Source organism: Astyanax mexicanus, chromosome 1 (genome assembly GCF_023375975.1).
Source record: "Astyanax mexicanus isolate ESR-SI-001 chromosome 1, AstMex3_surface, whole genome shotgun sequence".
Taxonomy (NCBI): domain Eukaryota; kingdom Metazoa; phylum Chordata; class Actinopteri; order Characiformes; family Acestrorhamphidae; genus Astyanax; species Astyanax mexicanus.
This window is the reverse complement of record NC_064408.1, coordinates 8,052,342-8,073,787: the sequence shown is the minus strand read 5'-3', so window position 1 is coordinate 8,073,787 and position 21,446 is coordinate 8,052,342. Positions and strand designations below refer to the sequence as shown.

Here is a 21,446-nt window from a genome sequence, read left to right as displayed (position 1 = left end):
CAGCACTTCATGCCTCCCTCTGCTGACAACTTTTATGAAGATGCGGATTTCATTTTCCAGGAGAACTTGACACACTGCCCACACTGCAGAAAGTACCAAATCCTCTGTTTGCAGTGTGCCTCTGAAAAATCTTAGCTTGAGTTCATGTAGCCCCTCACACTTCCTCTCCAGCCTAACAAGAATCAGGACACCCTACCGTTAGATGTCAATGTGCAAAACACAGAGATAGGGCTAAGTGGTAGAGCTAAGGGGTAAAATGGGATTGTACCTAAAAAACACCTCATAACTAGTTACTAGGTACTGTACCTATGGCTCGGAGCTGGCCCAGCAGCTGAGTGCGCAGCCCGATAATGATCTCCATCGTAGCCTGAGATAGAAAGTTATTTTCGCAGAAAGATCTCTCCCAGCCATCAGCACGAGCCTTCTGCCAGGCCTGAAACACAATGATTAAAACACGTCACACACCAGGAGTATTTACAATTCAATTTCGACCACTCCAGTTTCTGAATCAGTTTCTCTGATTTTGCTATTTATAGATTTATGTTTGAGTAAAATGAACATTTTGTTTTATTCTATAAACTACAGACAACATTTCTCCCAAATTCCAAAAAAAAATCATTTAGAGCATTTATTTGCAGAAAATTAGAAATGGCTGAAATAGAAAAAAGATGCAGAGCTTTAGACCTCAAATAATGCAAAGAAAACAAGTTCATATTCATAAAGTTTTAAGAGTTCAGAAATCAATACTTGGTGGAATAACCCTGGTTTTTAATCACAGTTTTTATGCATCTTGGCATCATGTTGTCCTCCACCAGTCTTACACACTGCTTTTGGATAACTTTATGCCTTTACTCCTGGTGCAAAAATTCAAGCAGTTCAGTTTGGTTTGATGGCTTGTGATCATCCATCTTCCTCTTGACTATATTCCGAAGAAAATTAAAGAAACTCATAATTTTTAAGTGATATCTTATTATTTTTTTAAGTGGTATCTTATTATTATTATTTTTAAGTGATATCGTACTAATAACAGTAATAAACACTTAAATCGTTTAGTAATGTCTCAATTAATTATGAATTCAAACTAAGTTAAGACATTATAAAACATTACAACATTCTTAAGCATTACAATTTAGTAAATAATAATGAGACAATAATTAAAATAGTGTCATGATTAATAATGTAGTAATGTAGATAATATAATAATAACTAGTATCAGTTTATAATTAGTTTAGAATTAATCCTCCATACAATGTTAATTAATTGTACCCTTATTGTACATTTAAGTGTTACAAAAAAAAAACATGGCTAGAATACAAGAAAATTTATTGTATGCTTTTAATTTTATATTTATATATTTTTATTTATTTTAAATAAAATGTTTTGCATTTGTTTCTACTAGGATTACAATTTAAATATAAATAATTTTTAAGCCTCTGTAAAATCAAACTGTAGAAGAGGTTTTGTCCCATAAACACCATTCTTGAATAGAAAAAGAAGAGGCAGAAGAAAAAGACGAACAAGACAAAGAAGAAGAAGATGAAGAGGAGGAGGAGAAAGAACACTGTATTTCTATTTTTGGCATGTTTCACTTTTTGTTTATAATATGAATCTGGCAGTTTTTTTTAGGATTTCACTGAAAGTTAAAAGTTTTTTCTTTGTCTCATAAAATGTCCATTCTATCTGCTGCAATCATTCAGGCTGTACTTGATAATATTTTCCAAAACCTAAACCAAATTAAAGCAACTAAAGAATTCAGTAGAAATAATATTCTCTCATATGCAATCAGAATTAAAAATAATACAAATCAAAGCATAGAAAGCTTATAGAGGGCTTTGGGCTTCCTGTATTATCCCTCAGGTTAAAATTCAGTGGCTACATTAAGACTTAAAGAGCTTTAAAGTTTAAAGGGTTAATAAGTGGATGGATTAATCTTAATACACTAACCTAATCTCATATTAATTCCTTAATACTAATTAACAAACAGACAGAGGACTATTCTGAAGGCACGCTGTCCTAAGACTTGTGTCCAGCAGGTGGGGCTGCAGCTTAGAGTAAATAGGTCCAACAATTATTCCACTAAGGTCTTCCTAAAGCACAGGCCAGTGTTAATAGTGCAATTATTTTATTTCTCTTTCAACTGTGCCTAATTGTAAGGCTGATTTCTTTTATTTTAGTTTCTAGATTGTGTTTATACTGCTACTCTGTGAAACACTTTGAATGCATTTATTATACTCGTCAAAAGTTTTTGAACTTTCAATGTTTTTTCAATGTTTTTGTAGTTTATTTTTGCAATTTAAGCTCTTTAGGTTCAGTAAATGGCCTGAAATAGTCCAAAATCCAGTGAACACCAAAAGTGGTACAAAAGTCAGATTAAAGATAAAATAGCTAAAAACTGTAAAGAAAAAAAAAATACAGCTCTGGAAAAAATATATATATTTATTTTAGTTTTCAAACCAAACTGAACTGCTTGAATTTTTGCACCAGGAGTGCAGGCATAAAGTTATCTAAAATCAGTGTGTAAGACTGGTGGAGGAGAACATGTCAAGATAAAAAAAACTGTGATTAAAAATGAGGGTTATTCCACCAAATATTGATTTCTGAACTCTTAAAACTTTATGAATATGAACTTGTTTTCTTTGCATTATTTGAGGTCTGAAAGTTCTGCATCTTTTTTTTGTTATTTCAGCCATTTCTCATTTTCTGCATGAAATTTTCTAAATGACAATATTTTTATTTGGAATTCGGAAGAAATTTTGTCTGTAGTTTATAGAATAAAACAACCATGTTCATTTTACTCAAACATAAACCTATAAATAGCAAAATCAGAGAAACTGATTCAGAAACTGAAGTGGTCTCTAAATTGTATGGTGTATTTTAATTTAATGGTCTTTTTTTAAGGAGGGTGTGAGCTGGTCTGTAGCAATAAAAATAAACTGAGCTTTGGAAATGTGTTTTTTGAAAATATCAAGTTTTTGTCTGTAATAAAGCAGTGCATGAATAGATGGTGTTACAAACAGCGCATTCACACTTTCATCATAATAACTAGAAAAATATACAGATAAAACTCAGATAAGGGGTAATAGGGGTGTGCCATATCGTATCGTACGCGATAATATCGCCAAAAATGTAGAATATTGTAAACAATATTATACCCTGAAATATCGTGCCATATCACCCACCCCTAATTATCACATCAGGGTACCACTTTTTTGCCGTTTTTATCAAAAGAAAAATTTACATTGTTCTCATTTCCAATTATATATCTACTAGAGACTGATTATATCTGTCCAGTATCATATATTTTACTTTAATCCTGGATATATGGAGACATTTGGAGTGCATTACTGGAATCATGACATTTTGGATCATTGACTTCTGTTACAAATCTGATAAAATTATTTTTTTTAATATCTCAGTTAGCCATATCATATTGCATGCAGTAATAAAATTCTAAATAATTTTTCTAATTCAGTGTTTTATCATATCGCCAAAAGTATCGTTATCATGAAAATACCACGAAATATCGTGATATTATTTTAGAGCCATATCGGCCACCCCTACTCTGTAACTATTAAAAGTAGAAGTCTTTTCTTTAGATTACAGACGAAGCCAGAGAGCAGTGAGTACTGTTTCCTACACCTTCAAAAGACACTTGGAAACTGGAGAAAACTGCTACAGGAAGAGTCACATCTGGCTGACCCACATGGAAACAACAGCTTTAGCCTTTAGCTCATTTTTACATGATTGGACTAAGTCTTAGTTTTAGTAGTGAAGTGAAGTATTAGGAGATCTGACAGGTGAAGAACTGCAGTAATAAAGTCATTGATAAGATGATCATCTACCTGAAAGGCCCGAAGCAGGGCCATGTGGTCACTGAAGGTGTTGGCAGCAAAGCGCTTCCTGCACAGCATGGCTGCTCGTTTCTGTGAAGCCTGAGCAGGAAGCACGAACGGGTCCCTGTAGGCCAGAGTGCAGGCGATGGTGAGGATGGGGTCCAGGCACTTGAGCACCACCGCACACAGCACCATCTTCCCCAGGTGTGGCTCCACAGGAAGGTCAGCCAGGTGATACCCCAGCTCTGTAAGGTCCTCCCACGGATCCATGGCATCTATAGTCTAGGTGGGAAAATGTAGGGTTTTAAAAGCTAATTCCTAAAGCACTGCCACTATGATCAGGAGATCATGTAATGTAATGTAATGTAATGTAATGTAAATGTAAATGTAAATGAGATCGCTCATGGTCCCGGTCATGCAGCTTGCAATCAGCTGCAGGAGACCTGAGAGAGCACAATTGGTCTTGCTTTCTCTGGGTGGGTACAGTAGATGGCGCTCTCTCCTCTCATCACTCCTAGGGTGATGTCGATCAACACAAGGCTGCGTCTGTAAGCTGATGTATCAGAACTGAGTTGCTGCTCTTTCCTCCGAGTGCGCTGTGATGCTACTCGGCAATGCTGCATCAGCAGCAGTTCAAAAAGAGGCAGAATCTGACTTCACATGTATCGGAGGAGGCGTGTGCTAGTCTTCAGCCTCCTTGTGTTGGGGCATCACTCGTGATGGGGGATATACATCTGAGTAGCAGCTAAATGGGTGGGACAATTGGTCTAGCTAAATTGTGGAGAAAATGGGGAAAAAAAAAGTGGTCAATCGATAAAAAAAGATTAATCACAACAGACTCTGTTATTAATTATGATTAATCAGATATTTTTATTGATTGACCACTTTTTATTGTTTATTTTTTTCCCCATTTTCAATAAGACTAAGCTTTAATATTGGGTAATTAAATATAAATAAGACAATCAGAGTTAGTTTGGCAAAATTACAGATTAATACTACAATAATTGTGATTAATCATGATTTTTTTTATGTAGGTATTTCCCTGTATTTTTGGGAGCAAGACAGTCATAATAGAGTACTGTGGTTTGCCTTGCAGACTAGAGCCTTTTATACTCAATTATAATGACTTCAGTATAGTAAGTATAGTAAGTTTGAAGTTTTTAAAATGAGAATATTCTAATAAATTAAACTGAGTTTAACAGAGAGCTTTAATGAAGCAAACAAACACTAGTCTAGCTCCATATTCCACATTCAACAAACTGGAAAGACGAAATGTGTCGGCAGTTGTGTGTGTAAATATGAGTACATATTTAATTATAAATAAAAATGTATTTACTTTCTGAACTTTCTGAATAGCTAATACATCACCAGGCTTTATACATGTAAAAAAATTAAAAATAAATAAGTAAGGCAATAAAGTTTACTGATTAATCACAGCCATTTACGTGCCATTTACAGCACTTGTTTTTAATAACTGTAAACATATATAAGGGATATAGGAAATGCAACAAGACAAAGAAATAAGGAAGACAGCGAGAGAAGAGAAAGAAAGGTAAACTAGCATTAAGTTAGACAGGTTTTACCGTAAAAAAACAAACAAACAAAAAAAAATAGACATATGTGGGTCTTGTGCTGCTGCTGCTGAAAATGATGATTTTTTTAAATGATTATTACTGTTATTATTATGGCGATTACTGCTAGCACACTGACCAACTGCATCTTTTATTACAAAGAACATAATTTTTTCCTGTTTAGCTTGATAAAGCGCATCTAATGTTAAATAAAAATCATAATGTAAAGTACGGGACTGTATTTATCAGGCAGTCATATGTGTACATGTTTTTGGACAATACCTTCAGCATCTGCACTGCATTCTTCACAGTCATCAGGTGTGGTGGCTCTGGAGCTTTGGACAGAAACTCAGCAATAGAGCAGTCGATGGGAGCAAGGAGTTTAGTGTGGAGACAGAGTTCCTATTAGAAAGATTATTATAAAATAGATTATTAATGTATTATATTAGCCCAGGGGTGTCCAAACTTTTTTTGTTGGGGGCCAGAAGGAGAAATATATTTGAAGTCATGCGCCACAGACTCTACAATAAAACAAATAATGAAATATACCACTTTAAATAATACATTTTCCTGATTACTTTCATCTACACACTTTGTCATTTACTTGACATACTATCTTTATCTATATTTGACATTGTTGTGTAAACTAAGATTTTTCAAATTAATGTTTCATTTGATGATGTCTCTTAATATTAAACTCCTTAATAACTTTTAGACTCATTTGCCCTTTTTCTGTGCTAAAACTCTCTCCGCTTTTAGACTCTTTTGCCCCATTTTTCTGCACTAGAAAGGCGCACCCTCTCCGCTTTTAGACTCTTTGGCCCGTTTTTCTACGCTAAAACTGCGCACTCTCTCCGCTTTTAGACTCTTTGTCCTGTTTTTCTGCGCTAGAAATGCACACTCTCTCCGCTTTTAGATTCTTTGGCCGTTTTTTTGTGCTAGAAATGCGCACTCTCTCCGCTTTTAGACTCTTTGGCCCGTTTTTCTGCGCTAAAACTTCACTTTCGCCGCTTTTAGACTTTGGCCCGTTTCTGACACATAGCGTTTAAACTTTGAATCTCACATTATAAAAACCTGCTTAACAGCGGGCCAACTTTCATTCTATTTCTAAAATACCTCGCGGGCCGCTCCAAAAAAGGAAACAGGCCGCAAATAGCCCGCGGGCCGTAGTTTGGACACCCCTGTATTAGCCCAAGATGTTACTGAAAGCAATGAGCAACATAACTAGTCTTTAATACCTTTTTAAATTTGTGCAAAAAGCCAAAAACTACAGATTGAGAGTGTACCTGCAGAGGCATACGCAGCAGCTGAGGAACCTGGTGCTCCAGCATGTTTTTGAACCGCAGTCGACTGAACAGGTGAAAACAGATTCCTGGTCTGCAGCGTCCAGCTCTACAACAGCAAAAAACAGAAACAGAGGCTAGTTATAGACGTGACAAACCGTGAACTATCGTATTGGATTATAAGGATTATATCGTACTGGATTATAAGGCGCACTATCAATGAACGTCTAAAACAAAACTGTAATTCTTAAAAAAAAAAAAAAAAAAATATGAGCACTGGATGTTAATCTACACAATTTTTTCTCCTGAAAACTGTTTATTTGGGTGTGTAAAGTGCTTTTTAGTTAATTTACAGTTAGCTCAGGTTTCCAGATTTCCACTAAGGCTGGGTGCAGCAGTATTAGCATTAGCGGCTAGCAGCTGCTAATATTAGGTTCGTCCCATGTAGCTTATTTTAAAATTAAACAAATCCTTTCCATCACACTGGTAAATGTTTATCTACAGGAGTTGGACAATAAAACTGAAACACCTGGTTTTAGAGCACAATAATTGATTGTGGTGACGGACAGTTCTGGTGGAAACAGGAGAGTTGAGGTGCACATTGAATTCTGCCGTGATTTGATCAGCCGTGGTTTTATGTTTTTTGGATACAATCCAGGTTAGCACCCGAACATCCCTTTCAGACAGCTTCCTCTTACAGCGTCCACAGTTAATCCTGTTGGATGTGGCTGGTCCTTCTTGGTGGTATGCTGACATTACCCTGGATACCGTGGCTCTTGATGCTTCACAAAGACTTGCTGTCTTGGTCACAGATGCACCAGCAAGACGTGCACCAATAAATTTGTCCTCTTTTGAACTCTGGTATGTCCCCTATAATGTTGTGTGTATTGCAATATTTTGAGAAAAACTGTGCTCTTACCCTGCTAATTGAACCTTCACACTCTGCTCTTACTGGTGCAATGTGCAATTAATGACGATTGGCCACCAAAACTAAAATGATGACAGGTGTTTCAGTTTCACTGTCCAACCCCTGTACACACAATGCTTGTCCAGTATATTGGACAAATTGTATAATAATACAATTTGAGATACATACCTTCCCCTTCGCTGTAAAGCGCTTGCCTTCGATATCCAAACCATTTTCAGCATGGTCACATGATTCAGAGCATCAAAAGCTTTCTGTCACAATTGTAGCAAAGCAAAGTTAGTGGATCTCATTCACACACAAAAAGCTGTCCTACAATCAGAGAACAGAACTGATACGGTACCTCTTTTACTTTCCCAGAGTCGATGACAAACACCACGTCATTCACCGTGATGCTTGTCTCTGCGATGTTTGTGGAAAGAATCTTAAAAAGAAATTAAACGAATCACAAATCAATTAAAATGTTGTATCATATATAGAACAATTTCTGGCATGCTGCAGAACTAAAAAAAACGCACTCACAATTTTGCGAACTCCACTTGGAGCCGGTTTCAAGACTTTCCTCTGGTCTGAGGTCTGCATGTTGGAGTGAAGTGTGAATACTTGGTACCTGAAAAACAAAACACAAAGTTAAAACTAAATAAAATACAAAAATATTCTGTTACCTTTAGTTTTTATACCTTAAGCCCATACCTTGCATTACTGTAACTTCTGGGCTGTTGAGCGCACATACAGGTCGCACCTGACTATAAGCCGCAGTTGTTCACATTATATAGCATAACATATTTACACAGAAACTTTGAATTAAATAAGCTACATACACAAATAACAGTGCTGAGACATGACTGTTTAAAAAAAATGCCGTCTACCAGGAAAAGTTGCAAGAGTAAAGTCAGAATATTATGAGAATAAAGTCGTAATATTAAAAGGGGAAAAGTAGTTCAGAGAGCGCACATGTCGGGAGAGCGTTGTGCAATTCTCTTCATTCCCCAGCAGTCCAGCCTTTAGAAACCAGTTGCTGATAGTGAATGTTTTGAGATTACTCCACACGCACTCCAGGACGCACAGGCTCTTCGCAACTATTCCAGTTTTGGCAAATTACTTCTCGCAGCTTTTCATCCAAGCCTTTTTTTCACAGCTCAAAGCTCCATTTAAAAGCACGATTCACGACTAAATCGAGTTGCTGCAAATAATTCATTGTCCTGATGAGCCTGGATTAATTGACATGCTTATCTCTCCTGTAAACACTTTATTTGGGTGAGTGAAACACTTAATGGCATATTAATAATATTTATTATTATGTGTGTACACACACACACACACACACACACACACAAGTATGTATGTACATATAATTATAAAAAAATAATTAATTAATTAATTCATACAATTATTAATATGCCAAACCATATGTCTGTATTTGTTAAAGAGCATAAAACAAAGTATTTCAGCATGAAAACAACAGTGTAAATAAATGCATTGGCGTCTACCATTATCAGTACAGTGATCGCACCCGGAGATTTACCTGGGCTATGGGTTGTAAACAGTGTTTTTTTTTTACTAAAGTGCTTCTTGTGCACTTTTAAAGTTATTAATGCCTCGTTTTTAAGTGTCAAAGCTCTCCGGATTATACCAAGAAGGTGTGAAGCTACATTGAGCCTGGATAACGGTGGAAAAAGCAATTTATCAGGGCAAAATATGCCCCGAAGCAGCTCTTGTACAGAGCGCTGGGCAAAAAGCACAAAATTACTGTATCTATTTCACACCAGAGTTCTCCTTTAAAGTAGCTGAAAGCAGCAGTTGTTAGAAGGGGTGATCATGAACATTTGGACATAGTAGTGTATGTTACCAGGTAAAACCAATAAAAATGAACATGCCTGTGCTGATGTTCTGCAAATCTCTTGTCATCAAAAAGAATGCGGTCTCGCAGTCCGACTATCTCATCATAACCAGGTAAAAATATCAGAACTGCGCCTAAAAAAAAGGAGAAAACAAGCACAACATTAGCTTAGACTTTTGATATAGCACTAAAAATACATCACTGAATTCTCAATTAGGACAGCCAATTATAAACCTTGCTCTTTTTTTTTTTACATATTCAAACACTGAGCATTGGCTTAACATTTTAACAAAATAGAGGTAATATAGCTTATTAAATGTAATTAAAATAAATAAAACATTTATGTCAGGAAAAAGTTAAGACAATCCTCCATAATCTACCAGTCTACCATTCTCTAACATTGACTGGGAAAATTCGTCCCACTCCTCCATGCAGAATTCTTTCAGCTGTGTAATGTATGAGCCTAGTTTGAATGACCCCATGCTTTGACTTGGCCATTCCAGAACTCGATTTCTTTCTTTTAAGCCACTCATTGGTGGATTCTCTGTAGTATGTTTAGGGTTGTTGTCATGTTGCATGGCTGACCTCTGCTTTAACTTTAGTTTTTTTTTTCTTAGCACACTGACCTTCATCAGAGCTTTGACAGATGCTGTAGAGCAGATGCATGATGAGGTCCAGATCCACCTTCTCATCATCAAAGCTGTGGTGGTAAGCCTTCAGCAGCTCCTGGTCCTCAGCACTCAGCTCCCCACTGGACGACTGCAACAAGGATGACTCGTCCAGCTGGCCTGCCTCCAGAGAGGAGCTGTGGAGAAGAAGAGAAGAAACAATACATCTTTAATAGAAGAATAAAACTGCTTTTTTTTTGTTATAGGAAATGTTATGTCCAAATGACAAGCACTTTATTGTGCTATAACTTTACATATCACTATATTTGGTACTACACTAACTTATTATGATAAATTAAGAGACAATCCAAAGAACGGCGGGGAGAAGTCATGGCTCTGATTGTATTGTTGCAAAATATAAATAAAAACCTTTAAATAAAATGCTTCCATTAATCAACTCTTAATAGCACAGTCAATGTTTTAATTAGCCAGTGATGTTTTGATTAGTCTATATACTAGTCATTGAATTGATTAGTCAATTTATCAATATAGTCAATCTAATTTTTCAAAACTCAATAAAAACAATGATCTGATTAATCAACTGTCAATAAAGGCAATGGTTTAATTAGTCAACAGTCAATACGTCAATAGCCTGATTAGACAACAGTCAATAGTTTAATTAGCTAATTACTGACAAATCAATGAGTCAATAGTTTATATAATTAAGTGCTCAAATTTGCCAACAGACAATGATTTAATTACTCAATAGCCAACATAGTAGATTGTTAAATAAGACACTATGTAATAATAAAACTAGTCAATGTGCAACGTTTCGATTAATTATCAGTTAATATATTTGCTGTTCTAATTGGTCTGTGGTCGATAATGTGATAAGTTCAATTCCAAAGGTAATTAGTCAGTAGGCAATAGTTCGATTGGTCAATCATTCATATAGCAGGATGGTTGCGTAGTTAAAATGGCTCCGACCACTCGCTATGGTGGTTGCTAAGGTGTTGCCAAGCAGTTGTTAGGTAATTGCTAAGATGTTGCTACTTGGTGGTTGCTACGGTGTTGCTATCTGTAGTGTATCTGTGGTGGTTGCAAGGTTGGTAAGCGGTTGCTAGGTGGTTGCTAAGGTGATGCTATGGAATACATGTTGGTTGCTTTGTAGTTTCTAAGTGGTTGCTAGGTGGTTGCAATAAACAAAATATTAAATCTATACATACAAAAATCTTAGTATCACTTGATTAGTCAGTGGTTGACAGTCAACAGTCAGTTCAGTTGACAGTTCCATTAGTCAACGAACAATAGATAAATTTTATGGTTTAATAAAACATAAATTCAAACTGTACGCATGCTTACATATGTGATTCCAGCAGATCCACCGCTTCAGTTTGGTTGAAATGTTTGGCCCAATCAAGTGCCGTCCTGAAAAACAGCAGAACAAATTAGATAACAGGAAGTACAAACAGCACGACTACGTTAATGTCCCGGTTCATCATGTAGCTGCACGCTTACCAGCCGTTGGAGGCTTTGATGTGCACATTAGCTCCCATGCTAAGGAGCTGCTCCGTCTGGCAGATGAAACCTCTCCCTGCAGCCACCATCAGAGCTGTGGCACTCGTCTCGCTGTGCCTGTAGTCCACTGAGAGGCACAGAAATCACTATATATTATTACGGTGGATTCTCATTTTTTTGTAGAACAGTAACTAGTAGCGTTTTAACAAGTGAGATTCTGAATTACTTTAAGTTAAGTATTTAATATACAGACATTATTTAAAGCTGTATAACGCTTTAACCATATGGAAAAATCCCCATACCACTGATGTTTTCATTAAGAATGAGGTTGAAAAGCTGGACGAATGCGTCTGCATCCTGCTCCAAGAAGATCTCCGAGATGCAGGTGTCCATTTCTTTCAGCAGCCATGGCTCCAGCGAGGCCACGTCTTTCTCATTCTGCACACAGAGGATCAAGAAGAGTTGTCTTTGGGAATGGCTTGGATGGGAACATCCAAACCTGTATAAGTTGCGAGGTGTCATCTTGGAAGGTTTTAATAGAATTTATAACATTTTTAACATATAACACACACTGCACCCTGTGCTACACACTGCATACAGCGTTAATGTGTCAGTAATACTAGCCTTCCGTGGTAGGGCTGCAATGATTAGTCAGTATATAATTGACAATGTTGATTATTTATATTGGTCGACTACAAATTTTATTGTCGACTAATCGTTAAAGATCCACTAGGTAGGATTGAGATTTTGTGCTCGTGGGCTCCCCCTACAGTTGCAGAGTGTAATAAATGTTTCAGGCGGATTAGTTTCTCTTTCTTGTTTTCTGGCTTTCACAGACATATTCGGTCTCAGAGTGTCTGTATGTTAGTTTGTAAAGAATGAACCAGTAGTCCTTGTAGAACTGTTAGAACTAAAGGTCGGAAAGCCGGTCGCAGTTCTCACGAGCGTTGGTCGCCTCGGAAAACTTAGAGTCTGCTTTGAGCTCAAGCTGTAATTTCACTTATTTAAAAAGATAAAAAATCAAGGAAATCCTACCTAGTGCTGCTTTAATTTGTAACTGTACTGTATTACACAAAGTGCTGGGGACAGAAGCGCAATGGGAGATGGGTAACTGGTTCACTCACACAGGTTACACTCAACTTAGTTTATGTCTCCAAAAGTGCCCAACACAACAAATTACATATTTACTCTTTAAAGATCAGTACTTTCCAAATTTAAACAACATCTAGACAATTAAATGCGCTATCGTTAGGTGTTTCTATCGTTTTTAATGATGGAGAACATAGCAGAAATAATCGTTAAATAATCGACTAATTGAAAAAATTAAAATAAGATTAGTCGACTAACAAAATAATCATTAGTTGCAGCCCTATTCAACACATTATATTCTACTGCAGGAAATCCCGAATAGGTTTAAAAGGTAAGCTAGCTGCAGAATTACCAGCTGGCTGAAGACACTGTCCCCTCCATCATACAGCAGGTCGTTCTCCTGCAGGACGCAGGCGGGACGTCGGTCTCTCTGAGGCTCCGGCCGAGAAACTCCCTCCTTCACCTCACACCACTCCGTCAGAGACGTCTGCTGCTTCTCCTCTGATACACACACACACAGACAGACAGACAGTCAGTCAGACAGACAGACAGACCGACAGACACGGACAGACAGACAGAGAGATAACACAGACAGACACACACAGACAGAGACACAGACAGACAGACACAGTGAGATACACACAGACAGACAGAGGGACACACAGACAGAGAGAGAGAGAGACAGACAGACCGACAGACACGGACAGACAGACAGAGAGATAACACAGACAGACAGACCGACAGACACGGACAGACAGACAGACAGAGAGATAACACAGACAGACACACAAACTCAGACAGACAGACACAGAGAGATACACACACAAACAGACAAAGACAGACACAAACACACACACACAGACAGACACAGACACAGAGGCAGGCAGAGAGATACACAGACACAGACACATAGAGACAGACACAAACACAGACACCGACACACACAAGCAGACAGACAGACACAGACAGGCAGAAAGAGAGACACAGAAAGAAAGACAGACAGACAGACAGCCAGCCAGCCATACACAAAGAGAGAGCCACAAAGAGACACAGTGGAACATCAAAAAATAAAATGAAATAAAACCAACACTTTTTCCTTGCTTAGTAAACAAAATGACCAATATCGAGGTCATGTCTGTGGAATGTATGTCCATGCAAGTCTAGAACAGAATTACTGTGACAGGCCTTTATAGTGCAGAAAATATGACACCTGCTTTTTAAAAGTTTCCTTGTTTATCTTTTTCCAGTAAAATAATTTTAAATATTTTGAAAATCTTTATTAATTATAAAAAAATTACCTGGTAAAACATCTAGAAGTAAATTATAAAACTACATTAAAAAAAAAAAACAACCAGCAATTTCTAGCTTTTAAGATTACAAATGAACTTCTAAGAATCTATCCTGTGATAGAGCAATCATGTTTTGATGTGGACAGTGATTTCTCTATTTAACGGAAAATGTTGCTGAGCTCACCTTTCTGCATCTCTTTCTTATATCTGACCATGTCCTTGTTCATGTAGCTTGTGGTCCTCAGGATGTCCTCCAGATAGAGCGGTTTGACATCATATGGTCGCCCTTTGACTGATATAAAACACATTTATCAGATCATTCTATTAAAAGCAAAAAGGTTGTGCAAAAACCTATATAATCTATAAAATTGCAGTGTAACATATAGTATAAAGAGCATTTTCTAATGTTTAAAAACAAATGCCAGATTTGGATTATATCAAAGCTACAGTACAGGGCAAGGCTGGTCCAGAACTAAGAAAGACTTTCTAATGACTTTTTAGTGTCAAGCAAACTGCATTAAAACACTCAACTACCAACGAAGCATCATGTGATTAATCTTTGCTGGCTTAACTGAAACTTAAAAGACTATTATATAAAACTGGTTTAACCCAAACCACGACTTTTGCAGCAATGGTTATTATTCTGGTTTCACATTGTTTCTGTTGAGAAAATTACTGTAATGATAAAAACAATTAAATCAGCTACAGTTTTGGAGTGGTAATCCATTAGAGCAGCCCTTAAATATATGCATTCTTTTTATTAGACAAAAATCTGACATCCACTATATACTTTATACCTAACTTTTTCTATTTAGTTCGAATGAGAATAAGTTTATATTATTCTCTGTAGTTTGTATTATTATTATTATATGTGTACTGTGTTTTTGCACACTTGCAAAAACAAAAAAAAGCTAATAAAAGGTTTATCACAAAAAAAACATTATAAATATATAAAAATATAACATTTAAATAAATCACAAAATAATAATAAAAGAAAAATTAAGAGAGCACTTCAGTTTCTGAATCAGTTTCTCTGATTTTGCTATTTATAGGTATATGTTTGAGTAAAATTAACATTGATGTTTTATTCTATAAACTACAGACAACATTTCTCCCAAATTCCAAATAAAAATATTGTCATTTAGAGCATTTATTTACAGAAAATGAGAAATGTCTGAAATAACAAAAAAGATGAAGAGCTTTCAGACCTCAAATAATGCAAAGAAAATAACAAGATCATATTCATAAAGTTTTAAAACTTCAGAAATCAATATTTAATCACAGTTTTCATGCATCTTGGCATGTTCTCCTCCACCTGTCTTAGACACTGCTTTTGGATAACTTAATGCTGCTTTACTCCTGATGCAAAATTTAAGCAGTTCAGTTTGGTTTGATGGCTTGTGATCATCCATCTTCCTCTTGATTATATTCCAGAGGTTTTCAATTTGGTAAAATTTAAGAAACTCATCATTTTGAAGTGGTGTCTTATTTTTTCCAGAGCTGTAGCTACAGTTTTGTGCACTCACTGTGAATAATTGGGCATTTGCCAAAGTATCTGATGAACAGGTCCACATCCAGAGCAGCACTGGACAGGATGAGTTTTAGAGAGGGCATTTTCTGCAGCATGTCCCGCATCTTCGTCAGGAGGAAATCTGTCAGGCCGTCCCGCTCATGAACCTCGTCCTGTGGAGAACAGCAAGATGTTTTAGTGAAGGTAACGAAAGGCTTGGCTCAGACAGCTGCTCAGAACGTACAGTATATTGTTCAGAAACCTCAAGAAAGTGTTTAATAATACAGACGTCTAATATTTAATTAACTATTAATATAATATTATAAAACAATGCATTGCTACAGGGTCATAATGCTACTGTAAAGTCAGTGCCAATTTTCCCTGCTGCTAATTTCCCATATTGATTATTTGATATAATAAATATTATTATACCGTACCAGTCTAAAGTTTGGACATGCCTTAAATTCACTTTTTTTTCGAATTATTATAAAATGCTCTGCATTGTAGATTAATACTAAAGTCTTACAAACTATAAAGAAAAACATTGATTATTTAGTCAACGAAAAAAAGTGTTAAACAAACCAGAATATCTTTTATATTTTAGATTCTTTAGATTCTTTAAAGTAGCTTGCTTAGACAACTTTAGTTTTGCCCATCTTGGCTGCATTTTCTCAGTCAGCTTTATGAGGTAGAGTCACCTGGAATTCAGGCTTTCAGTTAACAACTGTGCTGAACTCATCAAGAGTTAATTACTTGAATTTCTTGTCTCTTAATAAAGTGTTTTAGAGCATCAGTTGTAAAGTAGTGAAGAGGTAGAGTTACAGGTATACAGTGAATAGTGAATATTTGAGTAATGTTCTAATCCTGATTATGAGAAGCAAGAACTACTCAACTAAATAAATACATTAAGAGAAAAACGAAGGTCAGTCAATCCGAAAGTCAATTTCAACACCTTTGAAAGTATCCCCAAGTGCAGTCACCGCAAAGACCATCAAAAACACTATAATGATGAAACTGGCACTCATCAGGACCGCCCAGGAAAGGAAAAGCAGGAGTTTATTCTGTTGTACAGGATAAGTTCATTAGAGTTACCAGTTTAAGTTACTTCATGATTCAGTATGTGTTACTTTTTAGTCTGGATGACTTCAGTATTCATTTACAGTGTAAAAAAAAGTAAATTTAATATAATTAAAAGTAAAAACATTGAATGATCCAGAGTGTCCAAACTTCTTATATAAGATCTAAAAAAATATCATAACGCTAATTTTGTGGTCATTTGAATAAACAGTTTGTATATATAAAAAAGTAAAAATCATGGTTCCTGCATGACTGTGTCTTTGTGCACATAGCGAGGTCCACATACAGTACTTTTACCTGTATAATGTACACTATGCAAATGACAAGGAAGAGCTCATCTTCTGCTTGTTATCTGATTATATCTTCTAGTGCTCATAGCAGCCTCAGGCACACCCAAAATGTGAGCAAACATGCCTGAAAGGCTGCAGTTGCTATAAGAGTGTACAACACCCAACATTCTCATTACTGACATACAATAAATCACACACGCTAATGTTAACAAACAGGAGGTGCTTACCACAATAACATGCGTGACCGTGGAGAGGGTGGCATCCCCAGACATCAGGGTTCTGAGCAAGACACCACTTGTGCAGAACGTCAGTAAGGTTTTGGGAGAAACTCTGGAGACAGGACAGACATTTGATTAAACTGCATTAAAGTGAATATGCAAGAACAGGGGTTTCCAAGCTTCTGCAACTGCCGGGCTACTTAACCTACTGACTGATTGGAAGTAAAGTCTGCTAGAAGGTAGCATTCTATGGGCAGGTTGGTGTAGCTCTATGAGCCATGCCACACCAAAAAGAGCTTTCAGAGGATCTACGATCAGAAATACTCAGAACAAGTAGCTCATTATTATTTTCAATTATTAATTTTAATTATTTTTAGCTTTTCGTTCCATTTACCTCTATTCATAGAGGGCTTCCTCTAAAGTTTAATTTCCTGATATTTAATTTCCAGGCAGACAGAAAGTGTTCAGAATCTCCATAAACGGCTCTGGTGTGTTTTGGACCCGTGGTTCTTTTGCTACGGGATCCTATTGGCAGTATGTAGCTGCTGCTCCTGACTCCCAGTCACTGACTGGTTCAGATATCTAGCATGCCAAATATTTGCCAGTTGTCTGAGACTGTTTGGTGAGCTTCTTTTAGTACTTCACACTACACAAGTGAGTGAGAGCAGAGAAATCTGCAATTTGCCTCTGATTAGAGTTTTTGTCAGCGATCAATAAAAACTGTCGTCGACTAAAAAAACTGGTATAAAATCCTGCAGTGTGAACATGGCATAAAAAGTGCGCGCCCAGTCAAAATTACCCAAAGAACACAACCGACACTAATCAATGAGGTAAAGAAACAATCCATTAGTGACCCCTAGGTACAGGTCAACATCTCTGTTAAATAGTCAGTCCATAAACCTTGAGCAAGCAGGATGTCTATGACAAGACACCATATAGGGATGCTCTTATTGTGTATCAAAATATTCTACAGGATAATGTGTCTGTACTTCAGCTGAAACTTTGTAGGAGTTGGGTTCTGCAACATGACAATGACCCAAAACACCAAAACAAATTGACAACAGAATGGCTTAAGAAAAACTAAATCCACCTTTTGGAGTGGCCAAGTAAGAGCCAGATCTCAGATGCTATGGATTGACTTGTAGAGAGATGTACACTTTGGACTTTATATAACACAGTGGTCCAACACAAGCAGATGACATGTCTCTCCAAACCATCACTGATTGGTGGAAACTTCACACTAGACCTCGAGCAGTTTGGACTGTGTGTCTCTCCACTCTTCCTCCAGACTCTGATCCCTTGATTTACAAATGAAATGTAAAATGTACTGATGATCAGTGATGGTTTGGAAAGACATGTCATCTGCTGGTGTTGATCCACTGTGTTTTATTATCAAGTCTAAAGTCAGTGCAGTTTTGTTTTCCCACAAAATCTGACAGCACTTCATGCTTCTTCCCTCTGCTACTGACAACTTTTATGGAGATGTAGATTTCATTTTCCAGCAGGACTTGGCACACTGCCAAAAGTACCACTTGGTCTTATATACAGCGCCTTGCGAAAGTATTCACCCCCCTTTACATTTTTCACATTTTGTTACCTCACAACCTGGAATTCAAAGGGAATATTTGAGGGTCTGCATCATTTAATTTACAGACCATGCATACAACTTTCAACATTTAACTTTTTTTTTTATTGTGAAGCAAACAACAAATAGGACAAAATAACTGAAAACATCAGTGTGCATAACTATTCACCCCCGTAAGTCAGTACTTTGTAGAGCCACCTTTTGCAGCAATTACAGCTGCAAGTCGCTTTGGATAAGTCTCTATGAGCTTGCCACATCTTGCCACTGGAATTTTTGCACATTCCTCATGGCAAAACTGCTCCAGCTCCTTCAAGTTAGATGGTTTAAGTTGGTGAACAGCAATCTTCAAGTCTGACCTCAGATTCTCAATTGGATTAAGGTCTGGGCTTTGACTAGGCCATTCCAATATGTTTACACGTTTCCTCTTGAACCACTCAAGTGTTGCTTTAGCAGTATGCTTTGGGTCATTGTCCTGTTGGAAGGTAAATCTCCGCCCTAGTCTCAAATCACTGACAGACGTAAACAGGTTTTGCTCAAGAATATCCCTGTATTTAGCACCATCCATCTTCCCCTCGACTCGGACCAGTTTTCCAGTCCCTGCTGCTGAAAAACATCCCCACAGCATGATGCTTCCACCACCATGTTTCACTGTGATGAGATGTGTTGGGTTTGCGCCAGACATAGCGTTTTCCTTGGTGGCCAAAAAGTTCAATTTTGGTCTCATCTGACCACAGTACCTTCCTCCATACACTTAGGGACTCTCCCACATGCCTTTTTGCAAACTCGAAACGAGCCTTCCTATTTTTGCCTGTAAGTAAAGGTTTTTTCTGGCCACTCTTCCATAAAGCCCAACTCTATGGAGTGTACGGCTTATTGTGGTCATATGAACAGATACTCCAGTCTCTGCTTGGGAACTCTGCAGCTCCTTCAGGGTTACCTTTGGTCTCTGTGCTGCCTCTCTGATTAATGCCCTCCTTGACCGGGCTGAGAGTTTTGGTGGGCGGCCCTCTCTTGGCAGGTTTGTTGTGGTACCATGTTCTTTCCATTTGATGATGATGGATTTGAGGGTGCTCCGGGGGATCATCAGAGATTTGGATATTTTTTTATAACCCAACCCTGACTTATACTTCTCTACAACTTTATCCCTGACTTGCTTGGAGAGCTCCTTGGTCTTCATGGTGTTGTTTGGTTAGCTTAATGGTGTTGCAGCCTCTGGGGCCTTTCAGAAAAGGTGTGTATATACTGACACATCATGTGACACTTAGATTGCACACAGGTGGCCTTCATTTCACTAAGCATGTGACTTCTGAAGGTAATTGGTTGCACCAGAACTTTTTAGGGGCTTCATAACAAAGGGGGTGAATACATATGCAAGGCACTGTAATATTCTAATTTTAAGAGACACTGATTATTGGGTTATCATTGGCTGTAAGCCATAATCATCAACAATAAAAACTAGTATATGCATAAATCCATACAGGAAGGATTTTTACTTTGCACAATATGAGGATCAACACTGTACCTGCTCTCCAGGCGGATCTGGTAGCCAACAGTCTGGCCGATACTTTCTCCTCGCTCTGCGGCCACACGCTCTGCCACTGCGATAGCGGCTAATCTCCGGGGCTGGGTGCAAAAGATTCTGCATGGTATTCCTTTCTGGTAGCTGTCATCCAGCAAGAACTGAGGAATCTAGAATAAAAGGAATGAACATAAATTTACTGATTTGTAGGTTATTGATTTGCTTCATCCCAAGCTGCTTGCATTGTAGTGTGTGGGAGTGTATGGGCGTGGCTCATCAGCTTACCTAACAAGCTACCAATCAAGCCATCCTCTACCTTTCATTGATTATATTTTCTCTAAATTGTCTCTGTTTGTGTAAAAATGCATCATATTAGACAGGAAAATAAGTATCAGTGGCTGAAAGCTTCTTTATCATGTTCAGACCCACATTGTTCGGGAATCAATGCCTCTCTGGAACTAATGAAAAAAAAAACATGTAAAAAACTATTAAATGCGATTATTGCACTTTTTGTTTCTCACCTGAGTGGTTTTGCCTGAGCCTGTCTCACCCACAACCAGCACCACCTGGTTCTCCTTAATAGTTGCCACAATCTCCTCTTGGCGTTCGTAGACGGGCAGAGTCCGCCGGAAACTCTCCAGCTCTGATGGTCCTCTTCTCTGAGGCACTTGGGGAAGGCCCTTCTGCAGCCTGCCATTGGTCCTGTTTTTGTCTCGACTACCGTCTGGAGGGTAAAAAAAGACAGTAGAATTAGTTTTAAATGGTGATGCTGCTATTTAAAAGGTAAAAAATTCGACATAATGCTGATTTACGAAAAACATCAAACATGTCCATTATAAATTACACTACAGAACATCCATTGGTGAAGCTATGGTCCAGGTTTAGCTCTATTAATCAATCAATCAATCTATATTTTCACTTGGTAAGAGATGGAGGGTAACTCTAATTTTCAATGCAGTCAAGCATTTACAACTTGAAGGAACTGAAAAATAAATAAAAAATAAAATTATTAAAATCAAGTATTTAATCAGCTAAAGCTAAAATAAGCAAATTCATACACAAAACAATACAAAATGAAATAGTAAAAGCATTATTATAAAAACAAGTAAACAATATAAGATTTAATTAAGAAGAAATAAAATAATTCAGAATAAATGCATAAATGGACAGGCTAAAATGTAAAGCAAAAAAATAAAGAGAAATAATTAGAATAATAAAATATATAAAATAAAAATAAAATAACAGGATAAAATACATATTTAAAAAGGTAAAATGCCAAAATAAATAAAAT

At 37.1% G+C, this 21,446-nt stretch overlaps 1 protein-coding gene across 3 annotated transcripts in view; it reads right to left on the bottom strand.

Annotated features, from left to right (window-relative positions):
* Window positions 1–21,446, bottom strand: part of LOC103038486 (3'-5' RNA helicase YTHDC2) — a 40,445-nt gene that overhangs the window by 13,031 nt on the left and 5,968 nt on the right. For all 3 annotated transcript variants that reach the window (XM_049485901.1, XM_022685645.2, XM_049485877.1), the window contains 18 exons: window positions 20,677–20,879; window positions 20,159–20,325; window positions 17,061–17,163; window positions 15,483–15,639; window positions 14,141–14,248; window positions 13,020–13,168; window positions 11,881–12,016; window positions 11,579–11,705; window positions 11,423–11,488; window positions 10,079–10,257; window positions 9,490–9,586; window positions 8,135–8,222; window positions 7,956–8,036; window positions 7,784–7,866; window positions 6,691–6,796; window positions 5,687–5,806; window positions 3,843–4,115; window positions 307–433 (listed from right to left, as the gene is read on the bottom strand). In XM_049485901.1, coding sequence (XP_049341858.1) covers window positions 307–433; window positions 3,843–4,115; window positions 5,687–5,806; window positions 6,691–6,796; window positions 7,784–7,866; window positions 7,956–8,036; window positions 8,135–8,222; window positions 9,490–9,586; window positions 10,079–10,257; window positions 11,423–11,488; window positions 11,579–11,705; window positions 11,881–12,016; window positions 13,020–13,168; window positions 14,141–14,248; window positions 15,483–15,639; window positions 17,061–17,163; window positions 20,159–20,325; window positions 20,677–20,879 — 2,370 coding nt within the window. The remainder of the gene's footprint in view (window positions 1–306; window positions 434–3,842; window positions 4,116–5,686; window positions 5,807–6,690; window positions 6,797–7,783; window positions 7,867–7,955; window positions 8,037–8,134; window positions 8,223–9,489; window positions 9,587–10,078; window positions 10,258–11,422; window positions 11,489–11,578; window positions 11,706–11,880; window positions 12,017–13,019; window positions 13,169–14,140; window positions 14,249–15,482; window positions 15,640–17,060; window positions 17,164–20,158; window positions 20,326–20,676; window positions 20,880–21,446) is intronic.